This window comes from Alligator sinensis, unplaced genomic scaffold (genome assembly GCF_000455745.1).
Source record: "Alligator sinensis unplaced genomic scaffold, ASM45574v1 scaffold144_4, whole genome shotgun sequence".
In the NCBI taxonomy this organism is placed as follows: Eukaryota; Metazoa; Chordata; order Crocodylia; family Alligatoridae; genus Alligator; species Alligator sinensis.
The window spans coordinates 709230-732471 of NW_005842190.1; the positions used below are offsets into that span (position 1 = coordinate 709230).

The 23242-nt window shown below is 46.3% G+C and overlaps 1 protein-coding gene across 5 annotated transcripts in view; it reads right to left on the reverse strand.

Moving 5' to 3' along the window:
- Nucleotides 1-23242, reverse strand: part of MGAT4A (mannosyl (alpha-1,3-)-glycoprotein beta-1,4-N-acetylglucosaminyltransferase, isozyme A) — a 160062-nt gene that overhangs the window by 45365 nt on the left and 91455 nt on the right. For all 5 annotated transcript variants that reach the window (XR_003094694.1, XM_025207258.1, XM_025207260.1 and 2 more), the window contains exons 5-6: nucleotides 1897-1943; nucleotides 1097-1210 (exon numbers count right to left, since the gene is read on the reverse strand). Coding sequence is in view for 4 of the 5 variants with exons in the window: in XM_025207258.1 (XP_025063043.1) it covers nucleotides 1097-1210; nucleotides 1897-1943 (161 nt within the window). In the remaining variant the exon portion in view is untranslated. The remainder of the gene's footprint in view (nucleotides 1-1096; nucleotides 1211-1896; nucleotides 1944-23242) is intronic.

A 23242-nucleotide genomic window follows, 5' to 3' on the forward strand; every position in this document is an offset into this window, starting at 1 on the left:
CATAGTTTCATAGTTTCAGGGTCGGAAGGGACCTAATAGATCTTCTAGCCCGACCCCCCGCCAGGGCGGGAGAACAACCCAAAAAAAAAAACAAAACCACTCACCCTAAAAACAAAAACGGGACTCAAATGAGTCCAGCCAGGTAAGTATCCAGCCTCTTCTTAAAGATCCCCAGGGTAGGGGCCAGCACCACCTCCCTTGGAAGTTGGTTCCAGCTCCTAGCCGCCCTAACTGTGAAGTAGTTTTTTCGGATGTCCAATCTGTACCTCCTCTCCATCAACTTGTGCCCATTACTCCTTGTTATGCCAGCGGGGGCTAGGGGAAACAGCGTCTCCCCCAAACCCTTCTGGTTCCCCCTAGTGAGTTTATAGACGGTCACCAGGTCCCCCCTCAGCCTTCTCTTGTGGAGGCTGAATAGGTTCAGGTCCCGCAGTCTCTCACTGTAGGGTCTGCCCTGTTGTCCCCGGATCATGCGGGTGGCCCTCCTCTGGACCCTCTCCATGTTGTCCACATCCCTCCTGAAATGGGGCGCACAGAACTGGACACAATACTCCAGCTGCGGCCTGACCAGCGTCGCATAGAGGGGGAGGATCACCTCCCTGGCTCTACTCGAGATGCACCTGTGGATGCACGACAAGGTCCGGTTAGCCCTGCCAACCATGACCTCGCATTGTCGGCCCATGTTCATCTTGGACTCAATAATGACACCAAGATCCCTTTCCGCCTCCGTGCTCTCAAGTAGGGAGTTCCCCATCGTATAAGTGTGCTGCTGGTTCCTACTACCCAAGTGCAGCACCCTGCACTTGTCCGTATTGAAACGCATCCTGTTCCTGTCTGCCCACCCCTGTAACCTATCCAGATCCTTCTGCAATCTCTCTCTCCCTGCTAGCGTGCTCACCTCCCCCCAAATTTTGGTGTCATCAGCGAATTTAAACAGGTTGCTTTCCACCCCAACATCAAGATCGCTGATGAAGAAATTGAACAGCGCAGGCCCCAGGACCGAGCCCTGGGGGACTCCACTACCCACCTCCCCCCAAGTTTCAAAAACTTATACCCAACCACATACAGCAGAAAGTTCTGAGAGGAACATTCTTACCTGACTCTCTCTTTTGAATCTCCAAATGTCTCTTTTAAGTTTGTCAAGTCAGGATAATAAGTTGCAGGAGGGGATATTACTTCCACCAAGCCAGAATTGATTTCTGTAGAAAATCTGCCATCAGAAAAGTCAACTGAGTTATTTTAAGTGCTGTGAAACTTTATTTATTTATTATTGGCGTACCTACCAATGTCTGACATAATACATAGTTATAATCATTTGGAACAAATGCATAATGCTATTTTCACAATATGTTAGAATGAACTGTTTTTTCTACTTACCTTAGGGTATGCATGGTTTTTTATGTGAAAATAATATTCTTAATGTATGTTGACAGAATAATACAGTTCTACAGATTTTTTAAAATCAAGCAATGAAAGGAAGAATGATATAAAAACATTAGTTCCTTAGTAAATTTCTAGACCAGGACATTCTCTTGCCCATAAAAATTATTTTAACTATGATGTAATTATATAACGTCAATTGTTCAAAGAGCTGAACTTTCCCTTCTACAGTTCAGTTTGGATATATATACACAAATGTAAACAAATAGTATGAATGCAGATGTCATGAAATCCGTTTATGTCAAGCCAACTCAATCCATTTATTTCATGCCAAATCCATTTAATCCCATTTACTGATTTACAGTTTAACCTGCTTAATTACTGCTGCTTAGTTTGTCTTCATGGGCTTATTATTTCAACCAAAACCATTAGAAAGGAAGCAGGTAGCTAAAATTTTCCAGTATATCACCGCTTTTCTTAGAAGAATAAAAAACAGATAAGTACATCCCAACTTACTCTTTTTCCAGGCTTGCTACAACACCCTGGACATAATCAAGATCTGTCTGAAAAAAAGGGAAAGAAAAAGGAAAAAAAATAAGAAGCAGTTTGGGAGCCAGCTGTTTCAATAGCTATCTTAAAGAGACTTGATTGATAACTCTTATCAAAGCATACAAATAATGCAGAAGGAATTGCAGATATGACTACAAAGAGCATATTTTTAGTGTGTGGTGTAAGAATGGTTGTGCAAAATGACACGAGAACCAGCCTAAAAGAATTAAAATAAGCAACCTTTAATTTTTTTAAGCCTATCAAGGCACTTAAAAACTTGTAAAGCATTCCTACACAATGGAGAAACTGTTATTTTTTTATGTATATATTTTTTTAAAATAATACAATTTTGGCGTGGTATATTTCCATTCTATTAATGAAGTATAAATCATTTGGTATTTAGATCGCCAAATCTCTTCCACATTCTTTGTATGAACTAAATATTGGGATTTAACTACTAAACTTATACACGCTTTCCTGAAATCAGGATGCTTTCCTGAATCAGGGCCTAAATCCTAAAAGAGGTAAGTTTCTCCTGTTATTTTCTTAATGATATATTAAATAATTTCTATTTTTTAAACAGACATAACATTCAACCTTTACCTTTTACAAAAGTAAACGTCCACAGTGTTCTAAATCTAGCTTATTATATACCGGGGTGGACAATTATTTCAGCTGGAGGGCTGCTTAGCAACTTTTGGTGAGCTGTCAAGAGCTGCAAGGGTAGCCCTGCCTCTTGACAGGTGCCCCACCCCCTGGTCGCCATCCCGGGACTGGAGTCCCACTCCTAACCCCTGACCCTTGCAAAAGCCCTTCCCTTGCCCCCAGAAGTATTCCTTTTGGGAGGTGGTTTGCTGTCTTGGAACTGGAAAAAAAAACAAATCATATACTAAAAATCAACATCTAGTATAGCATATTTTAATTTTATTTCAAAAAATATTTTTGTCCCCCTTTGTGTGTGTTTACATAGTGAATATAGAGGTGATGGTATAATAACTCAAAATAAAGTTTACTCTTGTATATTGTGTGTAGGAGGTGTGTGGGGGAGTGTGTGGGGGGGCTGGTAAGGGGGTGTGGGTGTGTGTGGGTTGGTGGGGGGCTGGGTGTGTGTAGGGAGGTGTGGTGGTGTGGGTATGCTGGGGTGTGCATGTGAGCCCTCGGGAGGCTCATGGCCTGCAGCAAGCGGAGCCTCCCAGTGGTACGCGGCTCCAGCCGAGTTCCAGGAGCTGCACATGGTAGCAGGGAGTCGACCCGGCCAAATGGTTCGTGACTCCCCAGTGAAGTGCCACAAGCTGCAGGGAAGTTGTGTACCATAGGGCCAGGTCAGCTCTGTCTGCCCATGGGGCTCCCAGCACTGCAGCAGGGAGCCATATTGTGGAGGCACAGAGCCACCCCAGCCCAATGGTGTGCAGCTCCTGCCTGCAGTGCCAGGAGCCCCACACGTGCTGGCATGGAGGCAGTCCGGCCTGCCCAGTGCCATGCAACTCCCAAATGTAGTGCCGGGAGCCCCACATGCTGGCACAGAGCCAGCTCGGCCTGATCATGCATGGCTCCCTGCAGCTCCTGGCTGGAGTGACAAGAGCTGTAGGGAGCCATGCTTCATTGGTTCAGGCTGACTCTATGTCACCACATGTGGCTCCCAGCTGGAGTGCTGGGAGCCTCATGGAAGTGAAGGCACAGTGCTGGCCCAGCCTGGCCTGGCAGCATGCAACCTCTGAAAACCCATGCATCCTGCTAACTTTCAGAGAGGCAGCCACGGGCTGGTAATAATTGTCTTTTGGAGGGGCCCTGCAGGCCAGATAGACTGGCCTGGCAGGCCGGATCTGTGGACTGTATTTTGCCCACCCCCATTATATAACCTATTTTTCTGTATATTCTTAGTCCTCCTGGAAAAGATTGGCCTTTAACTTTCACATAAATTATTTTTTATTACAGCTGTTAATCTAATAATTTGGAGCACTAGTTATCAACTTTCCAAGGAAATAATTTTTACCCTGTAAGATATTAAAGCAGATTTTAGTCATTCATCAGAATAATATATACACTGATTCTTGTTGGGTGTATTTCAATAATGGAAACAAAGGGATAATTCATATTCTCCTTTTGATGTCTCCATAACTCAGATGTCCATTAATGTTCACTGAAAGGAGTAGCTTTAATGCTATTTGGTTAAATTATTACCCTTTAATCTTCATCCACATTTCTATTCAGAAAATTTGTTTTAAAATAAAAGTACATTATCATGCCTAAGAAAAGACAGTTTGAAATGCATGAGAACATATTTTCTCCTTAAATAATTCTGGGAGAATACTTTAAAAATGTGAACAGGCTAAACAGGCCTGTAAGCCTAACTTACCAAGTTAACTCTTGTTTACTTGGTAAGTGCTGAAAATGCTCTTGGTTTTTTTCAGGAGTAAAGTTTTAAAAGACTGTCTAAGATCCTGGCATAAGTCCTTTAGGCCTTAGCATGAATTCATCTTGTGTTAACACAGCTTTTTTATTTAAGAGCAGAACTGTTGTGCAACTTGTTTTTAATTTCTTAAAAATATAGTGTAAGTGCATTACTGCCCAAGTCATTATGTTAACCAATTCCAAAATTATAAAAAACATCAACGATAAAACTATTACAAGCTTTACTACTTATGAAAAGTTGAGGTTTTTCTGCATAGAACGCCCCAGGCCTGATGCCATCAAGTGACAAATTTTAGAAAAAGATGCCAACAATCTTTGCAGACCCTGTTTCTGGATTCATATGATTTTCCTTATAAGACAGAAGACCCCTTAAAGCAGAGGTGAGTGTGGCGGTCAAGTGGTAGGCCAGGGCTATGGCCAGTAGCCCGAAACAGCAGGTGGGTACTTTTTGACAGATGGAGCGGAATTAGGCACTGAAGCGTATTGGTTGAACAAAGAAATTATTTACTTATGCCATCGGTGTACACAGCGCAGGAAGAAGAAACTGACTTAGGTTACAGTTGCAAACCGAACAAATGAAAGCTTCCTGAGAGATGAGATGTCCGTGACCGGCTGAGCAAGCATGCAAGACGAAGTGGGGGTACATCGGGTAGGTCGTTGACGGGGAGCCCCTGGTAGATGATCAGTCCACCAGGTATTCTCAGAGATATATGCACGGAGTTCGAGCTCTCCGAGTTCGCTCTCTGAGTTCTCCTTCTCCGGGGTGTGTGCGGAGTGCTCCAACCTGGAGAACAATGTGTTCTCCAACCTGGAGGAATATGAGGAGTTCTCCAATGTGGGCGGAAACTGATCTAACTTTTATATGACTAACAAGCCAATCGCTAGTCACCAATATGAATAATTTGGAACTGGCCAATGGTGGTGTGAGTGTTTGCATAAGTTTTGGCGGGAACTTTTTCTAAGCTGTAACTTTCCATTACTGTGGCAGAATTTTCCCACTATGACCTACTTTTTCCTTGTGACCCACTTTAATGATTGACAGCAGAATGTTCCACTATGGATCAAACCAAAGGAATGTTCCACTGTGCCATAGGCATACAACTATTTGGTTTGACAGTGAGATAATACAGCCCGCAGGCCAGATCTGGCCCATGGAGGGACTTTGTTTGGCCTGTGGTGGGTCCCTCAGTTCCTCCTGGCCCGGGTGCCGTTTGGTCCATGGTGCATCCCACCACCCCCTGGCACGAAAGCAGGGCCGAAGCGGCTCTGCAGCTGGATTGCATTTCTAAGCAACCCAGGGGGTGGTGGCTTTTTCCAGCTGCTGCCACCACTGGCCCACCCCATCGTACTGTTGGGGACCTTCATGCACAGCCCTGATCCCAGCCCACCCTGTGCCCACTCCAGACTCATGCTGGCCAGAGTGCACCAGGCCTGGACCAGCTGGAACCTGTGCGCACAGCCCCAATCCTGGCCCACCCCGTGCCTTCTCCAAACCACCTGTCCATGGTGAGCAGTGGCAACAGCGGTGGCAGCCAGGCAGAAGCTGCTGCTAGGCATGGGGGAAAGGCAGCTGCCTCCCCCTCACTGGTGCTGGGCCTTTCTTGCTGCAGCTGCCTGGAGCCTGCCCCTGGGCTGCCCTCCACCGCCATCACCAGGCCACCCAGTTGGACAGCAGTGGTGCAGGCTCCAGATGGCTGCAGCAAGAAGGGCCCAGCAGTAGTGAGGAGTAGGCAGCCACTTTTCCCCCACACCTACCAGCAGCTTCTGCCCAGCTGCTGCCACTGCTCAACACAGGCAGACTGTCTGGAGCAGGCACAGGGTGGGACAGGGCCAGAGCTGTGCATGCACTTCCAGCTGGTCCAGAGCTGGCCCGCTTTAGCCAGGACAAGTCTGGAGCAGCTGTGGGATGGGCTGGGGTCAGGCTGAAGCTACGCGCTCAGCTGCTGCTGGGTGCTGGTGGCAATGAGGAACCACAGGGCATGCGGGCTCCGGGCTGTTGCAGGGGCAAAAGGAGGTGCTGACCAGCCCACGACAGCTCCCTAGAACTGCCTATATGGTCCATGGGCACAAATAATTGCCTACCCCTGCCTTAGAGAAATTAATCAGTCTGTGAAAATATCAGATTAACAAGGAAGCATGTTATAAAACTAAAATCCCACACTGAAAATTGGGAGGAGTCGATCATTGTGATTCAGAGATTGCCTACATTTTTCCTTCCCAAATGGTAAGAGTATGTTCTCTGTTTTTTATAATTAGGCACATAGGAAGAGGGAGAAAAAAACAGGGGGGGGCTAAGTGCATGCACGTGTAGCCCCTAGCAGGGAAGTCTGTGGGGAAAGGGATGGGGTGAAGGGAAACGGGCGGGGGGGAGGGAATGGAGCTGGGACTAGGGGTGGCACAGGCCCTGCATAGCCAGAGTGGGATAGGGGGTGGGACAGAGCTGTGGCTTGTCCAGGGGGTGCAGGGAAGGGGGGGGCAGCTCCTACTGCTGCAGGTGCCCCAGGAGCACATGTGCTCCTGGATCTGCACAGGGAAGGGCAGTGCTGGGAGCGGGGGTTGGGGGAGCTCCAGCAAATCTTAGGGTAGCTGCAGCCCCCCTCCTCATAGTACCCCTCCCAGCATCGCTGCTGCCCACCCCAAGTGTAGCCCAGCCAAGGCCTCCACTCCAGGGAGAGCCCAGCGCAGCCCCAGCCTGCAGTGGCAGCCTGCCCTGCCCTGCACAGATCTGGGGGCACATGCCCCCCATGCCTCCCAGGATGCACATAGCAGCAGGAGCCATGCCCCCTGGCTGAGCCTCTTGCGGTTCAATTCTGTGCCCCACCCAATCCCAGCTATGCAGTGCCTGCCTCTAGCCCCAGCCCCACTCCCTCATCATTGTGCGTGCACCCCTCCCCACCCCTGTTGCAGCCACTGGAAGCCCACGGCTGGGCTACCCTGTAGCCCTGCTGCTGTCCTGCATTTGAGGGGGGGCTAAGTCCCATTAGCCCCCTCTTCCACTGCCTATGATTAGGCATCATAACTATACTCATGCTAGCTTGATTGAATACTAACTACTTTTTGCCTTCCAATAAAGAAGTGATTTTGTTGGCTTAAAGGACAAATGTGCCTCAGGTTTTCTAGAATAAACACTATCATAGAACAAACGTTTTTTCTCCTAATCATAGGTTCAGAGCCTTACCAATAACCTGGTGTCTTAGCAAAATGCCATGGACAGTACACTCTTATCCAACAGAAGATGATAACCAGAATGACTCGCACCCAGTCTCTCCTCTCCAGAAGATTGCCTTCCTATCTGTTCCCAGATAAGAGTTTTCAGAACTAGAGAATTTCTTTAGTCAGTCCTAATCTAACTAAGCACACACTCTACCAAACTAATTTTCACCGCTGACACATTCTGGGTATCACTATGTCACAACAGTCAAAATATGCATGAGAAATGACTTTTTCTTGACATGGCGGCTAAACAAAAGGTCTGATTAGCAGTAACTACACCTAAAGGGAAAAATTAAGTACACAGAGAACTGTGGAGATGGAGAGAAAGAACAAGAAAAAACTTGCAATTTTTCAGTTTAGTAGAAACACTAGTCTGGGGATCATCTGACCAATGTGGATAGATTCCATTTAAAATTATGGGAAATAGTGCAAAATAGGAATGTAGCAGAGCAATGGCGAGAGCTAACTGCTAGTTAACAAAGCTTCCCCATTCCTGATGGAGATGAGAGAAATAGCCATATTAGTCTGAAGTAAGGCAAAAGGCAGGGCAGGGTGGCACTCTAGAGACAAACTGGTTCTGAGAGGCATAAGCTTTTGTAAGCAAAAGCCTACTTCATCAGGTGAAAGCTTGTCTCTCAGAATCAGCGCCACCCTGCCCTGCTGCCTTCTTGATGGAAATCATAATTACAGCCTGGATGGAATGACTGCTAAGCTCCACTCTTGTGGGAATGCATGACACAGAATAAAGAATGCTAGGAACAAGTTTAATCATAATGGGATTTGCCATCTAAAGGCAGGTGTGGTACCTCCCTGTGGCCACTATAATCCTATCTCTTCTCTTTGGTTATGCAGGGTATAACCCTGAGCTTTTCTGCCATGTCTTTGATATCATTTAATATTTGGGAGGCTGCCACAATCCACCAAAGCAATTCCTTCACCCCTTGCCCTCCATCCCTTTGGGCCCTCAGTTCCTCTGGCTCAGTTCAGTTCACTAAGCCCCTGGTCCCTCAGGTTCAGTTCAGTTCACTGGGCTCATGCCCCTCAGGTTGTGCTGGAGCCTCTAACACAGGGACGGGCAATTATTTCGGGCAGAGGGCTGCTTACCGAATTTTGGCAAGCTGTTGAGGGCTGCATAGGTAGCCCCACCCCTTGACAGGTGCCCTGCCCCCTGGTCGCCATCTTGGGACTGGAAGTGTCACCCCCTTAATTTCTCACCTGTAGCACCAGAAGTCCCTCCCCTTGCCTCTGGAAGTATTCCTTTGGGAGGAGGGTTTGTCATCTTAGGGGGAAAAAAATTATATACTAAAAATCAAACACCCATAATAATATCTTTTAATTTAAAAAAATATATTTTTGATCTGATTTGTGTGTGTTTGTGTTGTATGTGTAGAAGTGATTGCATAAAAGCTCAAAATGCAATCTTACTTGTATATTGTGTGGGGTGTGCATGGGTGTCAAGGGGCATGGGGTGGGTGTGGGGGTTTGTGGGGATATGTGTGGGTATGGTATTGTGGGTATGGGAGCCACAGGGTGCAGACTTGCCACAGGGTGGGCAGGAAAGTGGGGAATGTGACAGTGGGGGGGGAGGGGAGTGGAAGTGAGTGGGTGTGCAGAAGTGCAGGGCCTATGGGGCCCAGAGCAGGGTGGTAGGAACATGGGGTGCAGGCTGGCAAGGGTCTATGGCAGGGGTTCCCAACCTTTTTATACTGCAGACCTGCAAACTGTATAATTTACGGGGGCTGTGAAGGCAGTGGCCCAGTGGGACCCAGTTGGGGCTGCCAAGGAAGAAGGGGCTCTGCTGCCTTTCCTAGGAGCAAGCAGTAGAGCCACCTCCACATCCTCCACCCTGGATATTTCCCTGTCTGCATCCCCCTGCTCCCAGCTGCGGTTTCCTGCCCGGCCTGGCATGGGCCCTGGTCCATGGGCAGCACCTTCCCAGGCCAGCCATGGCAGCGGGAGTGGGATGGGGCACACAGAGCCAGCTGCTTCCCTCTCGGGGCTGCCCCACTGCCCGCACATAACTACAGGCAGTGGAAGCCACAGCTCCCATCTGGCTGCCACGCACTCAGTTGCTCCCAGCCCTCCCTGTCCCAGCCCCACGGCACAGGTGGGAATGACCTCAAGGAGCCCTGATCCCACACACCCCACACTCACTCGTCCAGGCTCAGCAGTGAGGGCAGTGGAGAACAAGCTGCTCCCCAGCGTTGGGGAAAAAGCAGCTGCTCCCCCTCCTGCCACTGGTGCTCCCTGCGGCAGCTGCCCAGAGCTCATGTGGGGCTGTCCTACCTCTCCTCTGCGTCCGCACCACCCGTGAGGCAGCAGTGGCAATGAAGAGTGGGCACAGGCAGCCCCATGTGGGCTCCAAGCAGATGCTACAGGGAGTGCCGGTGGCAGGAGGGGGAGGGTCTGCTTTTCCTCTGCGCTCAGCTGCAGTTTGTTCCTTGCCACTGCTGCCAGCCTGGACCCTGTCTTGCCCATTGGGCTGAGTGGCAGCAGGGCATGAACTACTGCTGGGGTGGATAAAAGCAGCCTCCCCCTCCTCACCACTGCTGGGCAGTGTTTGCCTGGGGAGCCCACACCATGCTAGGCTCCACTGCGGCTCCTTTGCCGCCGGCTCTGTGCTGTCCAGTGCAGCTGCTTCACATGACCACTGCTGCCAGAGAGGCAGGACAGCCTCTTGTGGGCTCTGGGCGCCTGCCGTAGGGAGCACCAGTGGCGGGAGAGAGAGGGGCCACTTTTCTCCTGCGCTGAGCAGCACCTTGCTCCCAACCACCACCGCTGCTCAGCCTGGACGGGTGAGTGCAGGGTCGGTCAGGCCTGCTGGCAGTTGTCCCCGCCTGTGCCATGGGGCTGGGGCAGGTGGGGCTGGGAGCAAGCAGGCACATGGCAGCCAGCAGCAGCTGGGCAGGAGCATGGAACCCATGCTGGTGCCCCGGGGCCAGCACCAGCAGGGCCCAGAACAGGCAGCAGGAGTGCAGGGTCCCAGCTGGCTGGGGCTCTATGGAGCTGAGCCAGCTCCCCTCTCTCCCTGCTGGTGCAGTGCAACCCGGCTCCATAGACCCATGCCAGCCCACGCTCCATGCTCCTGCTGCCCTGCTCTGGGCTGCGCCAGTACTAGCCCTGGGACACTGGTGTGGGCCATGCAATCCTGCAAGCCCACCCACTTCCACTCCCTCCGCCGCCACTTTTCCCACCTTCTTGCCCACCCCCCCGCATCTTACCTGAATTTCTGACTCGGGGCAGGAAGGTGAGAACAGACCCACGGTCCCAGGCCAGAAGACCCTGCTAGCCAGAGGTTTCCACCTGCGGGATGGGGCCGGGCGGGCTCTGCTATTGTAGGATCCTGCCAAGGCTCCCCCTGGGCCCTACCCTGGTTGCTGTCATCTTTGACAGACAGCTGGGGCAGATAAATATTAATTTTCACAATTTTTTAGGGGCCCCATGGGCTGGATAAAATAGTGTGCCAGGTCGGATCTGGCCTGTGGACCGTATTTTGCCCACCCCTGCTCTAATAGCACCTTGTTGACTGCAGTGTCTTCCGCAGGCAACCTCAATGGCCTCCGTCTACCCTGTCAGCCACTCCCATGCCTCATGGCTATAATCAATAACATAAATCCAACCCAGAGTATGATCAGGCCTCTTCCCCAGTTCATAATCAGCTGGGAGCTGGGTTTTCCATTTGCTGCGGGAAAATGCTGATTTTTTCCTTTAAAGGAAAAAAAAAATTCAGCCTGCAAGGGGCTGCTTGGGGCTGAGGGAAGTGGGATGCAGGGCGCACACATGCACGTGGTCAGCAATACAGCCAGGCAGTGGTGGAGAGCAGTTACCCCAGCTGCCTGCAGCTCTGTCGGGGGGAGGGGACATAGGCAACACAGAGAGGGCAGATTGAGGTCCCCACAGTGAGAAAGGGAGTGGCACAGGGTTGGCAGCTGGGGCTGGGGACACTGCCCAGCCAGGGCAGGAATGTGCAGCTGTAGAGCCCAGGTGGGGAGTGGGATGGAGCCATGAGGGGCTGGAGCAGGGGGAGAGGGAGGAGGGGGGCTGGCTTCTTGCGACATGCAGAGGCACATATCCTCCCACATTTGTGTGTCCACAATGGTGTGTGGGGCTGCAGCCTGGTCACCTCTGCAGCAGGGGCAGTGGCAGAGTTGTGTCCCCCTGCTGCTGCCAGGCAGGCAAGGGGCACCTCACCATGGCAGCATGGCTGGTGTGGGGCTCTTGAAGAGACAGCAGCAGCAGGCAGACTGCATCCACCTCTGCCCTTGCCCCACACAGGCTCTGCTCTGTGTTGCTTGCAGTGGAGGGAGGAGGGCTTTGTACTCTTCTATGGCTGTAGCAGCTGCTGCCTCCTGCATGCAGCAGCCGGGGCTTGGATGCTGCTGGCTAGCCATGGCTGGTGTCTGCAGGGCAGGAAGCAAGCAGGATGGTCCCATAGCCCTGGAAGCTGCGGTCACCTCTGGCAGGGCGGGGGGGGTGGGGGCAGGGAGCTGCAGTTGGGAGTGAGGGGCACTGGCAAGGCTCAGGGGGCTGTGGTTTGGGAGTGAGAAGCAACGGCATGGGCAGGCGCAGGGCACCTGAATATTGGGGTTGCTCAGTGACACAAAGCAGCAGAGAAGACGGCCATACCTGGACCCACGTCCTGGTGAGCAAAGCGGGCAGCGGGAGTTCTGATCTTCCATGATACAAATAAATTCTAAATTCCTATATATTTTGGTGTTTGATTTTGCGTTTTTTTTATTGAGGCACTGGTAGGTTCCAAATGTCTTTAAAATTGTCAATATATCAATAAAACATTGTATTCAAATGATATGTACATATATAGTAGCATTTCATTGTAATAGCAGAAAAACGCAGATTTTGAGTTTTTATTGGAGAATGGGGGGGGGGGGGGGGGGGGGCGGGGTGGGATTTTTAAACAGAGAAAACCAGGATCCCTGGTAACCAGTCACACTGGCTTCTCCAAGCTTGGGCCTTCCTGAGTCTACTCACAGTTCCCTCTCTAATGCAGCTTTTTCACTCAATGTAGGGAGCTCCTTTAATGAGGGCAGCCTGGTGCCATTGCTGTCTCAATGGTGCTGGCTGGCCAGACTCCCATGTGCTAGGGCTTGAGGTATCTGTAGTATCTCTCAGAGCTGAGCAGAGCAGGAGCCAATACATGAAGGTCAACACGGGGTGGGTCTAGACTGCCTCGCAACCTCCCACCCCAGAGCAGTTTCCTATAACTGCTCTTTTTTTACTTAACAATTAAACACAGGGCTGCAGCAATAAAACCACACTTGTATTGGCATATCTGGCATGTTTGTTTAGTGAACAAGGTATGTTTTCAAGAAATCTCAGTACTACTTTTGTGGAGATCAAGACATCATATCAAAGAACGTATTTATGCTGCTACAAATGCCAACTTTAATAATCTGAACTACAACTAATCATATTTCACACAGGGCTGAAATTTGGCATGCAGTTTCAGCCCCAAAGACAGCTATTGTCTTGATTAGTTTACATTTTAGTTTTTGATTAAAAATGCCAGATTCTGGAATACTTTAACATACTAAATATTTTTATTTGTAGTATTTTAAAAACATTAATGTTAAAAGTAAAACTGGGCAAGTTATTAACCAATCATATGCCCTTGTTATTGATTAAATCACAGGCATAAGGAATAAGATTAGAAGATACAGGTTCAGGTGCTGGCTTTTTCAAAGACTGGGTAAACCTCAGCAAGCTACATTCATATCAGGATTCTAGTTTATTGATGAACAAAGAAATATTTAAAATTATTTAAGATATATACACATATACAAAAATCTTTATCTTTAATGTATTTCTCTAACAAATAAATATTTCTAATTAAAAAGTCAGAAATGCACATAGTTTGTTTACAATGGAGACTGTACATGTGCCTAGTACTTCAATTTAGTCTCTGCTACTTCTGGATTGACCCTTCCAGAAACTGGAAAAAAAAAAGGAGCTCCAAAATATGATGAAGGCGCCTTATGAGGAACTCTTATGTATATATGCACTGCTCATCAGAAAACATTTTAGATCTAGAAGTTCTGCCAGTACATTTTAGGATAATCATTTATATGATGCATAATATACACTGCACCTTTAAAACAAAGTAAGCTGTGTTTCTGGTCAGGACACTTGCAATAAACAGTGGCAGGACCCACCTTAGCAGCCACATTTGTCCCAGTTCCTCCCACCCTGCTCATTTGCCTGTCATTCTTTGATGATAAACTGGATATAAATTGAGATGCTGCCCTCAGAAACTGCAATGTGCTTCACTCTGCACTGTTCAGCATCAGGCTCTCAGCTCCAAGCCCTGAGCAGGTCACTTCTTATTCTCAGTTTTGGTCAAATTACTTGTCTAATTCTGGGCCACAGCCCCTCAGTTCAGTCTCTCTTAGTCCTGGTCCCTCAGCTTGATCCACTTGGCTCTAGGTCCACTCTTAGAAACGTTTGGTGCCTCCCCACCAGTCCCATCAGGTCTTGATGGGACACCCACTTGCCCTGTCCCTATCAGTCCCATCAGGTCTTTCCTCATGCTGGCCCCTTCTAACCAGTGGTCTTGCTTGTGTTCTAAGCCCGCTCCTCTAAGCACAAAGTACCTTCTTGGGCACCCTCACAGTGGCCTCCTGCTTCCCCTTTAGTCACGTCCATGCCTCATGGCATTAGTAGCCAACCTAAATTGTTTCCAGATAAAATGCTTAAACCCCTCTGGGTCACCACAAACTTGAGCCTTTTATCAGCTGGCTCCCTCCAGCCCTTCTGGGTACCTGTGTTTGCCAGCGTCCCCCTCTCCAGCAGCCTGGGTTTACAGGAGCTCTTCCCTCTGCAGAGCTAAGGGCCAAACAGAGCTCTGGGCCCAGGAGTCAAGATTCAGGAAGACCCAAGCTTAGAGAAACCAGTGTGACTGGTTACCAGGGATCAGGATTCTAGTACCCTGAGCTCCACCCTTTCCAGTTACACGGTCTCCAGCTGGACACAGGAGTTTCTTCTTAGCCTGGTACGCAGCCTGCGCTCATCTGTTGCAGATCTTATCTCCCTTGCTGCATAACCTCTTGCAGCTGGTCCTCACCCAGGTGCCTACACCACACTGCAGCTCTTGGCCACTGCTCTTTCCCCCCACTGCTCTTCCCCTCTTGAAGTTACTGGTTGTAACTTTATCCCTGTTACAACCAGTCATGTATCGCTTAATCATGAGTTCCCACTGCACTGGACTCCTTATCACGTAAGTGCACTCTACATTTGCAACAGACACGATATCTATTCCTTGCTTTGTAATACATTTTTACATGATGCAATTTTCAAAAGCCCATGAGTGATTTACAGGCATTTTGCCTCTTAAGTCACTTAATTTGAAAATCCAAGTCCTGAAATGATATTAAGAAGTGTTTTCTTGTGAGTAATGAAAGGTTTTTCTCATAAAGATGCGCTGACACCCCTGCAACATTTCTCTAGGTGGCTAATTAGATATACAGGCAGTCCTCAACTTACAGCATTTCGAGTTACGTTTTGCACTTACAACATTTCTAAATTGACACCCTGTTTCAACTTTCTGACATCAGTTTCGACTTTACAACACTTGATCTGATGTGACGCCATGACAACAAACAAGTCGCTGTGTCACCCATATCTCCCTGGAGAACATCTATCCAAACTTCCTTGGACACTTTCTTTAAGAAAGCAGACAAGACTCCAGAAAAACCTGCAGCCAAGATTCCTGAGAAGACTCCAGCCAAGAACCCTTCAAAAAGTCCAGCAAAGTCACCTCAAAGAAGTCCTTCCAAATCACTGATTCCTATGTACAATATACAGTAAAAGCTCTGTTATCCGGCATCCCCCAGGAATGGGGGATGCCAGATAACAAAATATGCTGGTTAACTGAGAGGCCTGAACAGGCATTTTTGCCTGTTCGGGCCACCTCTTCTCCTGCCATGTCCAGGGCACCGCCACCCCTCCCGTGGGCCCTGCGGGCCCCGCAGAACAGGCAGGCAGGCCCCGCGCAGCCTGCTATGCCCTGATCCATGAAGGCTCAGAGAAACTGAAAATGACACGGTGAGCACTTCTGGTTTCACTTTACCTTACAAGCTGGCATGCCGGTTAATAGAGCATGTCAGCTTGTAAGGTGCCAGTTAACAGAGTTTTTACTGTACATTAATGTAGCTATATTACTCATCTATAATTGATTGAGTACAAAATTCTAGGTTATTTTTGGTGAAAACCAGGTATCAGGCCTTGGTTCAGGAACCAATCCCCCATTTATAACATTGTTTCCTATGGGAAAATCGGTTCCGAATTACAATGTTTCGAATTAAGATGCTGTTTTCAGGAACCAATTGTGTCATAAGTCTGAGGACTGCCTTTACAATAAATACTTGTATCTATGCATACTTTATACATGAGTAATTGTGATTTTTAATTTTAGCTGACTGTAAATAAACCTTAATAAATATAAATACATAATGATATCGCTGACAGACATCTTCAAAAGCCAAAGCAAAAACATGACAATCCATCAAAACTGGCTGTTCTATTTAGTCATTTCCTCAGTCATTCTGATTCTTTATATCCGGAAGAAGAATAACATAGTATGACAATCAGGAACAAAGGAAATAAACTAACAACAAAAGACGGAACTAAAGCATTACATCAGAAACAATGGTTTGCAACAGAATAAACATTTATCTCCAAAGGGATGTGGAATAAAGATAGGAAGACATGGGAGCAGTCAGTACTATGCTTTGTCTGTGTTGGCCTGAAATTCAGGTTTCCAACAGAAATGTCTCTCAAAAGATAGTTGCCATTACTGCAGCAACATAAAATCAAAGTAAAACCCAAAGCAATCTGCAAGAAGGATAAATGTAGCTAGCTGCTCCATATTACAGATAGGTATAATATGAATGGCAGGTGAATGAGATTGTATTTTGGGACATACTGCTACTTCTAATAGCATTCTCTTTTTATCATTAGCTCTGGTCAGAACAACTCATTTTCCTGAAGGCAATTAGCATTTTTAGTATTCAACAGGCACTAAAGTTATAGAGTACATCAAAATGGCAGTTTTTTTTTCTCTCTCTAATATGAGGCTTGGATTTGAATTGCAGACAACCTTTTACTCACATTCACAAAAGCATGTTACACACTGAGTTTACAAAGTACATTTTCAGGATCACCTTTTTAACAAAAACTTGAAATAAATCAGTTTACTTTTGATGTTTTAAAAATGGAAGTACTAGGGGCATTTATACACGTACCTTTTCATCCTGCGACATGCCAGAGATTCAGCATGTTGGAGGAGACTCAATTAATTGAGTCTGCTCCATATGTGAGCTGACACACACTATGCTGCATCGCATGCAGTTGTGTAAGTGGCGAAATGCGCGCCTATGTGCAGAAAATGGTGGCAGTTCACTTTTGAACTAACGCACCTTCAATGTATTTTAGTTCAAAAGCGCACCACCGTTTTCTCAGTGCTGACACGCATTTCACCACTTATACAACTGCATGAGCCACAGCGCCGCTGGCATTGTGGCGCAAGCATGCATACAAGTGTCCTAAATTTTGGAGGGCTGGACAGGCTTCTAGTATTATTTGACATACCTTAATTTGACTTTAAAAACATTTTTATTACTACATGATGACAGCAATTAAAGAAATTCTTAATGAGTACTATGCATAAGGACAGGGATAAAGAAACATGTTTTGTCTGCATTTTCAAAGCATTGGGACAGAATGGTGTTTGATCTTTAATCAAAAAAAGTTTTGATCACACATATCATATCACAAAACACTTCTCAAGAAAAAGTGGAACCATTTTCCTAATATTATTTACCTGAACTTAATTTAGTCAGATTATAAAAATCAACTATGAAACAAGTAACTGAATGTGAACTGCCTTGTGAACTGCCACATGCTTATCTTTTTCTGACAATCTTCTGCTAGGAAACAGAGGTATTGGAAATTATATGAAATCTCCAAAAGCAATAAACCCAATCAAGTCAATGCAATGCAATCCATTGCAATGGATATGAGCCTTGGGATCTGTCTCTCAGAAACTGATACTCCCTGTTTTCTTCTGTCACAAGCAGATCTGAAAACCTTTATTTGCTGAAAACCAGAAGAAATACCTTGTCCTTGGTGCAATTTGGTGTATTTGCAAGTGCTGAAGTTTTCTTTTCAGGTGACTGGCAATAACATTTTGTACTTAGGAAAAATACCTAGGGAATGACCTCATAGCAAATGCAGAGATTCCAGAAATGTACCATTCTCCAGTTACAACTGAGGGGACCTTGATCTGTCTTTTTATATAAAAACACTGTAGCTATATTATCAGTCATAACCTATACTATAAGGTCCTTGATGGAAATGTGCAGGCACAAAGATTGGCTCTCAACCCTAGAATAATTATATGGAGAGCTGATTCCTGACAAGACTAAAAACCTTGAGTTTGCACTCCAAGGGCGCATCCAAATGAGCGCAGTCATGCATTATGTGGCACTGCAAACTTGTGTGCAGCGCTACGTACCTCACAGTCCAGTGTTCTCCACGCTGCAAGGATGCATTGCCCAAGTATGCACTGCACGTTCCCCACCCCGCCACAGGTATTTTGACCCCCGGATATCCAGGGGTCAAAAAAACCTGCAGAAAGGAAAAAAACCCCAACAAACAGCACAGCACGTGTTCAGGCAGCAAGCACTGCTGAAAAACGGAGCTGGGCCACCCAGAGCCACGCTCTGCTGCCATCCAGGCTCTGTGCAGCAGAATCGCTGTGGCTGCTGCCCTGGGAGGCCCCCAGGACCCAGGTAAGGCTGCTGGCACCAGCACAGTGCTGGCCCCAGCCTCCCCTACCACCCCTGGGGTAACTTGCCATGCACCGAAGTGCACATGGCATGGGTGTTCCCTGGGGACAAGTAGCAATGGCGCAAGGTGTGCAGCTGCTAGTTGTCCCCAGGGAACCAAACATCCATGCACATCTGGACAGACCCTAGGTATGCTCCCTAACAAAGACCAGATCCATTCTTGACAAAAGAGACAGAAAAAAAAAGGCCTATTAAACACATTTTTGGCCTCCTCCACCACCTGAATGAGGACAGGCGGAATGGTGGAATGTAAAAGAGCATGTCCAAGCAGCATTTGTTTGATCAATACCGTAAGTACTCAATCAGCCTCACATTCATCACAGGTGAAGTGTGGCATACTGGCTCACAAAATGTAAGAGACCACATGGTCCAGAAGCCTTATGCACAATTTGACAGTTGTCTGTGGGTAAGCCTGTGCATTGCTGCATAACTCTAGAACAATTTTAGTGACTAAAGAGAAAGCAAAACAGTAGTTCTGGAGTTGAGAATAGTCCCCGTTCTTTGGGGATAGAATTAAGCCATCCTTATTTTAGGCCAATCTGAACAACCAAATATGAATTTGATGGATACTGTCCAAGACTTGCTGTCTGGACTGGCCATGTATTAACCAGTCATACAGATGTAGACACACCAAGATGCCAAGGCTCCTGAACAAAGCCACTACAACAAATCTTAGAGGGATACCAAAAAATAAAAAGTTAGTACTGTGTACTAGTAATGGAGGTCTACTATTAGAAACTTCAGATATTTTCTGTAGCTCAGATGGATCTCATTGTGAAAATGAACATCCTGTAAATCAAGAGATAAGCTGATAGAGCCCATCCTGAATGTATGCTGACATACATGATGGGATTCAGACCCCCTTTGTTCTTTGGAAGTAAACACCCCCCCCCCAATAAAAACTATGCCCCAGATCTGCAGGGGAACTTTCTCTGTAGCTCTGAGATCTAAAAACTGACTCTCTCTTGTAGTAGTAGTTTCATCAGCGTGGCACCTGAACAGGAATGTATGTGAGGGTGGGCAATGTCTAGAATTGGATGGTGTATGTACAATGTATAGAACACAGCAACTGGTAGTAAAGGTGTTCCAAAAACTGTGGAAATGGTACAACCAATTCCTAACTCATTTAATTTAATTCTGGGAAATCTAAAATGACGAGCACTTTGCTATCAAGAGAATGTCTTAAATTTTCTGCCTGGATGTTGACAAAGGCTAGTAGACAGACACTGCCAATATAGAAGACACCTTTCTTTAAAATAATTTATGTCTTCCTTAAGCTATTGGGTTATCTACGTTGGCATGACGCCTGCCTGTGATATGGCCAGTGCCTATTTGGCTTTCTTTTAGGAGTTGGAATGTGTGTTTCCAATGTTCTTAAGGTACCTCTGAGTATTTAAGTGAATGCAATGCATGACCAGTTTTCTTACTACCTAGACCAGGGGCAGAGAAAGTCCAGCCCATGGAAGACTCCATTTCCCAGCAGCCCCTGCCTGTGTTGCTGTGTGCAGTTTCCATGGAGACCCCAGCAGTGGTGGAGCCATGACAGCATGGGGCCAGGGTGTGCATAGAGACCAGCCCCAGCAGTGCTGGCAGGGTGTGCGGAAGGGCAGGGAGCTGCTCCAGGGCCAGGCTGGGATCTTGCGGAGGTGACAGCGTGGTCTGGAGCTGAGGCAGAACCGTGATCCACTGCCTGCACACCCCTGCCCAGAGCAGGTCCTCACCCAGCTGCATGCCCTGCCAGTCCTGCTGGGGCCAGTCTCCTTGGAAACCCTGGCCCTGTGCTGTCACGGCACCACCACTTCTGGGAACTCCATGGAAACCAGCCACAGTAATGCAGGCAGGAGCTGCTATGAAATGGAGTCTGGCCACTGGACAGATCCACCATAGTGCCCACCACTGAGCGAGACTGTACCCAACCTTAAAATGCTATTTTTCTTCTGCAACGGTGGTCCATAACTGCATTCTGTAGTACTACAGATTTTCCAGAAGAAAACAGCCAAGAGGACATATACAGATTTGACCATTGTCACAGACTTTGGAGCAGTGCTCGTTGCATCAAGAGCAATATACAAGTATGTGCAATCTACTAGATACTTCAACCAACTTAACTTTATCCCTTGTCTTGTGGGGCAACTTGTCAGAAAATAACCCATGTTATGGCACTTAATAGTGAGTGACCCACTCTCTCAGATATTGCCAAAGCAGCTGGATTTGCCATAACAACTTAGTTGGATTTAATGCGTCTTAATTTATAAGTGCAGCTATCTATACATGTATAGAAGTCTGCAATAGGTCTTTTTCTTGAACAAACTTATTGAGGTTGTCCACAGAAAAGGCTACTATCCTTATAAAGCCTTTAAGCTATTTAACAGTTGCACAGCATAGAGGATGTAGAATCTGGCACAACAGCATCATTTGGTCATGCAAAACATGTGCGTGCCAGAATCTGTTGACCTTCCTCCAACTCTGTCAGATGGAACTGTAGTGATTTGTGGTTGTACCATTTAAGGTAGGGGTGGTCAATCTGTGGCATGTATGCCACAAGGGGCACAGGCAGGCTCTGTGTGTAGTACATGGTAGACCAGAGGGGTACAGGTAATACAGTAGCAGACAGATCAGAGAGCAGAAAACAAGAGTAGCAAATCATGCAGGGAGCACAGGTCAGGGAGCAGAAAGCAGAGCAGCTGATCAGGTGGGGGAAGGAGATGGGAGTGGCTCTTGGGGAGCATGTGGGGATAATTTGTGCCACACGTAGCAAAAAGGTTGGCCCTCACTGATTTAAGGAGTTGGAATGTCCTGCTTAGGAATTTGAGATGATGGTTATCTCTGTCTTGACTGAGTAGCTGTTAGGCTAAAATATACAAAGGTTTGACATCTCTACCAAGTGATTTATGCCTATGAAACTGTGATCCACACTAAAGTTCTTTCCTGTATAAGAAGAAATAAAAATCTAGTTGGCATTGATCTTCATAGAGCAGCCTCCCTATTGCCCTCCAAATGAAGAAAAAGATTACTACTTAGGTATAGAAGTAAGAGAAGTCAGTAAGACATACTGTTTCGGGGAGGAAAGGATACAAATTGAATAAGTAAGTAAATACATGCATACATACATAAAGGAGGTATAAATGGGAGCTTTATGAACAAGCAGTTAGAACGGCTTGCCCTTCACATCCGCAGTTGGAGACATGAAGCTGACTCAAGGACGAACTGTCTGCCTTAAGTGCATGGGATGGACTCGCACTAACAGTAAATATGTATGCAGACAAGTGCCCAAAGAACAAATGATTGTTAAACTGTTGACTAATTTGTTCTAATCAATGGTTTACAGTATAAATAAAATGATTTTGCTTAGCTGAGATGTCTTCTGTTTGACTGAAAGCTGCCAGAAAGTCAGCTAATTGCTTGGGAACAATCAGAATGCAACACAAAAATCTCATCAGTTTTGAATGTATGCTGATTACAATTTGTATCAGAGAAGTTAGAGAGCATTCACTGATTAATGAAACAGACAGACATAATAATTTGTGCTGGAAGTATCACTAGAATAAACCTAAGATATATAATTTAGTTCACATTAGCGTATATTTATTTTAGCAACAATGTTTGACTGAGACAATCCAGTTTGGACAGTCACAAAATACTTCTAATTTCTACAGTCAGACAGAACTCACTACTATATTTTTCAAACAACTACATTAGTTATTGATGTAATAAAGCTACAACTGTAAGCCAGCTTCAAAATAATATTTCTATATTAATTACACTTTCTGATGCAATATATAATACCATATATACTTAATTTAATTTAAAGTTCAGAATTTCTGCAATCCAAAACTTCCAATATATTTAAAAGAAAATTCTTATAAAAATATGATTAAATAAATATTTCAAATGCCACAGAGTCAGCTGGTCATTATATAAACTAGTTACATAGAGAAATAGCACAGAGCTTCAATATAGAATAAAGATGGAATATAAAGATGAATAACTGTTAGCTTTAAATTACCTGAAGAGATAAGAAATATAAAATTGTTAGTCTTCATGCTTAATGGGTAAGTTCTTAGACAAATATGGTTATATGAGAAATTAATACCAATTATATGAAATAAAATTGGTTTACCAAGTTAGAGAGCAAAAATGCTGCAGATTTACTTCCATATAACTACATAATTTTTGTTATATAATTCTAATATTTTCCTAAAGGTTTGTTAGCTATCAAATATATAATTCCCTGATACAGTGTGAATGTCTAATTCGTAAAATCACAGTACTGTGCAGTTATCTTTTAACAAAGTAAGTGAATATGCAGATTACTTTGCCTTAATTAGCAAATACAATCCATCTAATCTTATTGGTTCCTTTCCTTGGAATGTTCATTCTGTTTGCAAAAAGGCATTACCATTTATTTTTCACCCTCTTTGCCCGAAATAAACTCAAAAATGTACCAGAAAGAAACAAAGGTCTAAAACCGCTGAAAGAGATAGGGTTTAAAAAACAAAACAAAACATTTATTTTTTTTTGCAAGTAGACCTGACACAATGAGAACTTGGTGCTTTAGTAACAGTGTAATACAATTGACAGGGTAATTCTAATATAATAAAAGGCTTCGTCTGTCTGTCTGTCCATAACACTTTGGGGCAACTGTGCATGTGCTGCCAAGAGGGCAGGCGGCGTCGTTTGGGCTGTGCAGGGCCAAGTTTGAGTCACTGCTAGGGAAGTTTGTGGTGATGGTGAACACACCCCAGCTGCCCAAGCAGCGGGTTTCCCCATGCCTCCCTGCCTAAGGGAAAAGGGGTGGGGGGATCACGGTGGTGGCGCCCCCCCCC